This window comes from Quercus robur, chromosome 11 (genome assembly GCF_932294415.1).
Source record: "Quercus robur chromosome 11, dhQueRobu3.1, whole genome shotgun sequence".
In the NCBI taxonomy this organism is placed as follows: domain Eukaryota; kingdom Viridiplantae; phylum Streptophyta; class Magnoliopsida; order Fagales; family Fagaceae; genus Quercus; species Quercus robur.
The window spans coordinates 22,547,732-22,555,815 of NC_065544.1; the positions used below are offsets into that span (position 1 = coordinate 22,547,732).

The 8,084-nt window shown below is 34.1% G+C and overlaps 1 protein-coding gene across 2 annotated transcripts; it reads left to right on the plus strand.

The window, feature by feature from the left end:
• The first annotated feature begins 940 nt into the window (after positions 1-940).
• LOC126707272 (7-deoxyloganetin glucosyltransferase-like) lies at positions 941-2,902 on the plus strand. Of its 2 annotated transcripts, none has more exons than XM_050406861.1 (2): positions 941-1,463; positions 1,862-2,902. In XM_050406861.1, exons 1-2 carry the CDS (start codon positions 941-943, stop codon positions 2,794-2,796), a joined length of 1,458 nt encoding a protein of 485 aa, XP_050262818.1. In that variant the 3' UTR covers positions 2,797-2,902. The 2 variants fall into 2 exon arrangements, with proteins under 2 accessions (XP_050262818.1, XP_050262819.1); XM_050406862.1 differs by having other exon boundaries at positions 1,904-2,902.
• The last annotated feature ends 5,182 nt before the right edge of the window (positions 2,903-8,084 follow it).

Consider the following 8,084-nt stretch of genomic DNA (forward strand, 5'->3'; position numbering starts at 1 on the left):
AGCTGGGTAGAGGTAAGTGTGAAAGTTCGGCAAAAATAACCAAATATCACTGTTACTTGAAATTATTAGTGTTTTATCATTGTTTGAGAAATATCTAAAAATATACCACTTTTTTAAAACTCAAGTATTAAAAACTCGAGTTTAACATAGAATTCGAGTTTAAGAAAATCGAGTTTCATAAAAAATGGCACTCGGAATCCAATTATGTGGAACTCGAGTTTATACACTCAAGTACCATGTAAGGAACACAACACTCACACAGTCACAATTGTTGACTTATCTAAATTTTTTTCCCTCGTTGGCTTTCAGCTTTGTTTCTTATTCTTCCAAGTGTGGGTTTCTCTTTTTTCTTTCTTTTGTCAGGCTCATGTGGGATGGGAGGCCACAATTGTTGACTTCTTTTTTTTTTTTTTTCATTATTTAAACATAGGCAAATAGTTTTCTCATGGGCTTTCAATTTTGTTTCTTATTCTTCCAGGCGTGGGTTTCTCATTTTTCCTTCTTTTGTCAGGCTCAAGTAGGATGGGAGGCCACAATTGTTGACTTCTCTAATTTTTTTTTTTTTTTTTTCATTGTTTAAACACTGGCAAATAGTTTTATCACAAGGAACTCGAGTTTCATAAACTCGAGTACTAAGCAAACTTTCATAAAGTCCTATGTTAAAAAATTGAGATTTAAAAAAGTGAAAAGTTATTAGATATTTCTTAAACCGTGGTAAAACATTAATAATTTCAAAAAATAGTATAATGGCTATTCTTGCCGTCAAGAGTTCAGTGTCAAACAGTAGTTTCCCATGAAAAAGACAAAAATACTCAGTAAAAGCTCTGTTATGTTTGGCAGTAAGTCTATAAAATGAAAGGGCTGGAATGACCTCTGATAACTCTGAACTGTCCTATATATTTTCTATTTTTGTGTGTGTATTTCAGAGAGAGAGAGAAAGATGGGTTCCATAACGGGAGCTACAGCTACTAGACCTCATGTTGTTTGTGTCCCAGTCCCACTACAAGGCCACATTACTCCAATGCTCAAGCTTGCAAAACTCCTCCACCATAAAGGCTTTCACGTCACTTTTGTACACACAGAGTACAACCGCAAACGCTTGCTTAGGTCCAAAGGCCCCAACGCCCTTGATGGATTGCCGAACTTTCACTTCGAAACCATTCCTGATGGCCTCCCACCATCAGACGCAGATGTCAGCCAAGACGCTGCCTCGCTTTGCGACTCCACCTCAAAGAATTGCCTAGTCCCATTTTGCAACCTCCTTTCCAAACTCAACGACACTTCGTCTTCGAACGTGCCGCCTGTGACTTGTATTATCTCTGATGGTTGTATGTCTTTCACTCTTGATGCTGCTGACAAGTTTGGAATTCCAGACGTCCAATTCTGGACACCTAGTTCGTGCGGCTTCTTGAGCTATATGCATTTTCGCCATCTAGTTGAACGAGGTTTAATACCACTCAAAGGTATTATCCAATCATTATATATGTTAATTTTAAATCAAAAACGTACAGACAAATGAAAAGTATAAGGTATAAACCTACACATAGGAGATGTGAATGGGAGACCTACAATAGCTTTAACCCTATGTCAATTACATACCTTGTTAGAGATGGGGTTCATATGCTGAATGAAAATATAATATACTATATTGAGATTTCTTGTGCACAGAGAAACCGAGTCTTGTAGACGTAGCTACATACTCGGTTTTTTTTTTTTTTTTTTTTGGCTTGAATTGAGTAGACAAAAATTTTACCAAATTATTATTATTATTATTTTGGAAACTTACGTACTAGTTTTTTAATATTTTATCATTCAAGTAGGTCATTCACAAATGTGAATCCTATTTTTGTGTTATTCACAGATGCAAGCTATCTAACAAATGGATACTTGGAAACAAAAATAGATTGGATACCAGGAATGAAGAATATTCGTCTTAAGGATCTTCCGAATTTCATAAGAACTACAGATGAGAACGACATCGTACTCAAGTTCGTCCTCCATGAGACCGAGAGGACTTCTAGAGCTTCAGCAATCATTTTGAACACATTCGACTCCTTTGAACAGGACGCGTTGGATGCTTTATCCTCCATGCTTCCCTGTATATACACCATTGGACCACTTTTATTGCTTGCTGATCAGATTGAGGATGACAATTTGAAATCAATAAATTCCAATCTATGGAAAGAAGAACTAGGGTGTGTGGAATGGCTAAATTCAAAAGAACCCAACTCTGTAGTTTATGTAAATTTTGGAAGTATAACTGTTATAACACCTCAACAGCTCATAGAATTTGCTTGGGGTTTAGCAAACAGTGAAAAACCCTTCTTATGGGTTATAAGGCCTGATCTTGTGGTAGGTGATATAGCTATTGTTCCACCTGAATTTGTTACTAGAACTAAAAATAGAGGCATGTTAGCAAGTTGGTGTCCTCAAGAACAAATCCTAAAGCACCCATCAATTGGGGGTTTTTTGACGCATAATGGGTGGAATTCAACACTTGAAAGTGTGTGTAGTGGAGTGCCAATGCTCTCTTGGCCCTTCTTTGCAGAGCAACAAATCAACTGTATATACTGTTGTACTGTATGGGGCTTCGGGATGGAGATAGATAATAATGTTCAAAGAGATGAAGTGGAGAACCTTGTTAGAGAGCTAATGGATGGCAAAAAAGGTAGTGAAATGAAGAAAAAAGTACTAGAGTGGAAGACAAAGGCAGAGGTAGCTACCAGACCTGGTGGAACTTCTTATCAGAACTTGGACAAATTGATTGCGGAAGTTCTCCTAACTAGAAATGTTTGAACCAAACAAACATTTCATTCCTAAGTTTTTAATGAACTGGCTCTTGTTCTCATCTATTACCTATGATCATTCTAAATATTTATAGAAAAATCTATTTTGCTGCAATAAAATCCAATTGTGTGATTTGTTTAAATAAAGCATTTTGTTCAATATATTGTTGCTTATGTGGCAAATTTACTCATTTTTTAATTTTTCAATTATTTTCTTTTATCATCAAGGGAAAATCATCAAAAGTCTTGTAAGTCAACTGACTAGAATTTCTTAGAATTTCTAATAGAAACAGCAAAGTTTCAAATCTATCCCTCCTTCATTGTAATCATCAAATTATTAAAGGAAAAAAAAAAAAAAAAATCTTACTTTTTATATGACCTTGAAAATTTTTCTTAATATTATTATAAATAATGGTTATATTCCCCTATGCATTCAAATTTTTGATACTAGCTAAAAAAATCCAGGCATGTTTATGCTTTTTTTTTTTCCCTGGAGTATTCTAGTGCATTTTTTGTGAATTCAAAAAAACCCCTTGTGACATCTTATGTTTCTTGTAACGACTCACTATATCAATTGCTTTTAGAGTCTTTTCATTTTCCTAGCATTTACGTAAATGTACTTCATTTATGTAAGAGAATTTAGAGCAATCCCGGCCCGGTGTTAGAATCAAAGAAAATTGTTTTGGAATTTAGTAGTACACCTTGATAGATTATTAACTAGATGTGTGTATCGTGAAACAATTACTGTGCATATTATTAAATTTATTTATATTTTGCTACAACTAGGTAGGGTTAGACATGGCAAAACGGGTCAGACCCGTTTGACCCGACCCGTTTGACCTGCAACCCGTTTGACCCGTAACTCAATTGACCCGTTTAAAAATGACCCGTGACCCATTTTGACTCGCAACCCGATTGACCCGACCCGAACCCGAATCCAACCCGCCCGTTTTGCCACGTCTACCAACGTTGAGTAGATTGAGATTGAGGTGTAATTTTTATAAAATATTTACTTATTCTTTTTTACTTAATATGTTATGTACTCCATTATAGTTTGTAATTCTTTACTTGCCACCTTCATTTTCTCTTCCTATTTTAAATAAATCGAAGATTATACCAAGATTAGTTTCAAGAAAGCTGGAACAAGAGTTGCACCAAATTTGGGTATCAATTCAAGTGTTTAGTGGTAATTGGCAACAATATCACTAGTGAGAATCTAATCACAATTAAGGAACTCATAAACAATTGACAGATTACATCTATTTCAAAAAACAAAACAAAAAAATTGTTTAAAAAATACGGGTCAACTCGACCCGACTCAACCCGCGACCCGTTTGACCCGCAACCCGATTGATCCAACCCGAACCCGAACCCAACCCGCCCGTTTTGCCATGTCTAGGTAGGGTATTCATGAAATAACTGAACCTTGAATCATTGTATAATTTTCATTACTAGATTATGAAAATTGTTTGTTTATGCTCGGACCCGCGAAAAGATGAAATCATGCTGTCAAACTAGGAGAAATATTATAGTGAATAAAAAGATGAATCAGGATAAGGTTATGTGATATTGATAATCTTCTTCTACTTTAATTTATATGCATTGGTGAGATTGATTGCAGATTAAAATTATTTAAACAAATCTATATATATAAACAGTAAAAATATGAAATCTTCTACTTTTTCAAAATATCAACCCGTGAATAATAGATCTTGTGAATTGCCAAATTGGTTGACAGCCAATGTGAGATTGTTGCGTTCAAGTAACTGCAAATTTAAAGCAAATGGCATATAACCACGTTTCTTTATTCAACCACACATCGGGTCACATTGAAGATAAAGTACTTTAATGAATATGGAATAATATTACTATATTAATGTGATGTAACATTAATATTGACAGTTTTTGTCTCCATTCATATGCATGAGTGAGATTAGATGTAGGTTAAATCCTTTTAAATAAATTTATTTAGCAAAAAAAAAAATCCTTTTAAAAAAATCTATAAATAGTATTACGATGAATGGTGCACCTATAACGAAAAAATTAGAGTACCTAGTTATATGAAATGTGTTTAGGGTATCATTTTTCACTTTCTCATCTCTGGTATAATACATTAAACTATTGAATTTCTTTCGAAATTAGTTACAAAATTTCATTGATATAACCGTATGTAAAGTTCTATCAAGATGCCAATAAATTTGTAATCCAATTGTTATTTTCTTAATTAGTGTTTTTAATATAGACGTTCGAATTTTTTTTCTTAAATTTTCGAATTATTAATATAAAATAAAAACTTTTCAAGATAATACCATGACTTGAATATGCACTAGCTAGGCGGCAGGGCGGTGATCAACAATTTCTTATGTACTGCCTAAATGGTAATCAGAGATGTATTCAGAACGGGTAGAATACTATTTCTTATGTATTGCAATTACAAATGACTGAATATTTTGTCTGTCTCTTCTAATTTCTATGTTTTGTGGGTTCCTAGATTGGCAAATTTGTCTATCCACACGCTAGCGAGGTGGTCTCTTAATTCTAAAGTTTTTGGCTTTTTTGATTTGGATAGCTGTCCCCCCTATTTGTTTCTGTTATGAGGGTGAAGTTGATTGTTCCTTGTAGTTTCTTCTGGTTTGAAACAAAGAAAAAAAGAAAAGAGAGAGAGAGAGAGAGAGAGAGAGAAAGGAATCAGAGATGTATACATTGAAGTGATGCAACTTCAATCAGCAGTTAGCCACTTAGCTGTTTGCTCTCAAATTTCTAACTGATAATCATCTACCATTTTTCATTAAATAAAGCCGTGAAAATCCTCTGAACAATTTTTAAATATGGTAAAAACAAACTCAACTTCCTTTCATATTTTTAAATTTATTTACAGATTATGGTAGGGACAAAAGTATGCAACATTTGATGACCTAGACGTTATTGGGAATTAGAAGCGAGTTACGACAAAGTAAAGCTATATGAAAATGGAAACCTCAGCTGTATCTACACGGAACCTGATGCAAAGTTATTGACAACCATAAGCTTAAATAAGAGAGTTTAAGTTATTGCCAGCCCTCGAGGTAGACCATTGATGATAGAGTCAGAGATGGAGCCAGAGAGAGTACAACCAATGGAGTAGACAAAATGCCATTTCAGTTAAAATATGCTTAATAAGTCTAACAATATAACCCTAATTAGATAAGCAATCCGTTAGCAAAACTGGATTTTAGCTACGGTCTTAATTATCCAGTAATAGTTAACATTTGCTTTGGTAGCCATAATTACTTGATTTAAAAAAAAAAAAAAAAAAAAAAAAAGAAAGTGAAAGACACACTAAGGGTCCGTTTGGATACCGTTGAAACTGAAAAACACTATAGCAAAATAATTTTTAAATGTGTAAATAGTACCGTGGGACCAATTTTTAATGAAAAGTTACTAAAAAGTGAAGTTTGTGGGGTCCCATAAACAGTGCACGGGACCCACTAGTGTGCTGAAAATTGGCTGAAAAGTCAATAATTTTGGCTACTGTTTATGCACTATTCATGAATAGTGCATGAACAGTGATATCTGTCTCCTCTAAAACGTGTGCAGCAAAAAAAAAAAAAAAAAAAAGGCAAACACATCAGTCGGACCCAAATGCACACTAAGACAAATTTTGTGCCTGTTTTGGTTATCCCAATTGAACTGACTTGGATCTAGTGCTTTTGTACACTGCACCCCTTGAGATTTGGATATATGTCAAGCAATTATCACGTGTTCACATTTCAACGGGTTCAATGTACATCCTAGTCACCCAACTTAAAAACAAAAAGGGGGGATCCCATAAATTAATACTAGCAATTGTTTGATGATTATTTTGAACATGCTTTTAGAAAACTTCTTTTTAGTTGGCTCTAGTTAGCATAAATGAATATCTTATCATCGAATAAGAAATCTGGAACTATACCAAAAATCAATTGGTGTTTTGATTTAATTAATGATAAAAAGCAATCATTATAGAGCAGATATCATAAATAAAAATTCTATCATATCTATCACAAAAAATTGTTTTCAATTTTTCATTGTGGAGAACGGTTTTCTAAAACGACCTAGACCTATTATCACATCTTTTTTTCTTTTTCTTTTTTTTTTTTCTTTTGTGTGTGTGTGTGTGTGGAGGGAACGCTCTTGTAAATAACTTAATGAAATTTATGTAATATTTTGAGTGTTGAGAACAAACCAAATAGGCCAAGCTCTTGTTTGGTTGGGTTCTTTTTAAAACACAACTTAAAAAATTGTTCTAAAAAATCACCGTGCAATGTTTTAAGAGAACGTGTTTTGGGTTTACCCAAAAAAAAAAAAAAAACACGTTTTGGGTGTTTGCATATCTCTTTACAACCATAATTGAGACACCACAATGACTAGGGTGACGATGTTGTGGCTGGTTAATGATTCTTAAGTTATGGGACCTGCAACGTAGCAACCCGAAGCCACAAGAACCACTGTCCCACAATGCTGTGACCCTAAGCACACTGCCAAGTGCCAACTCCTTAATATGGTCACAATACCCTAAACATTCAAAACCCTGTCTCCATTTATCTAAGAACTCCTTAAATTGGCACAATTTAGTGAATACGTAACTAGATGAAAAAAATTTACAAATACTAATATTGGAGATGAAAGAACTGAATTTTTTATAAGAATGATATAAAAACGAATGCCCATTTATAGTTTTGGTTGGTTTTGTAGAAATTAAAGAGATTTAGAGGAGAGCCAAATGGCCATTTATAGGTACAGGAGAATTGAGTTTGATAGGTCAAAAACGTATTGACCCCTTGTGATGAATTAATTGATTAATTAGCAAATTTATTAATTAATCAAATTAATATGCAAACGCGTGGTAGCACAAAAAAATCACCAATTAAACTAAGTATGCAGTAGAAAATAAATTGACACGGTGATTTGTTTACGAATTGGGAAAACCAACATGGCAAAAACTCTACCGAGTGATTTTAAGGTCATCACTCCCGAGAATCCACTATTATCACAACAACCGGTTACAAGTAAAGGAATATCAATACTTTATACCAACCTACAATTGAACCCTTACCCCAATACCCAATTGGACTTATTCTGTAATAACAATCTCTCCTTTTGATGCACAGCTCCCAGTACATGACTAACCAATTGCGCGGATCCCAGTACGCGAGTTTAATCACCAACTTGAGAAAGTTGTTGGCTGCAAAGTTTTTCAGTTCATTCATGATGAAGATCAAGAAGATGCTTAGTCACAAAATCTTACGGTGCACAAACACAGCAACTTCTACACAAGAA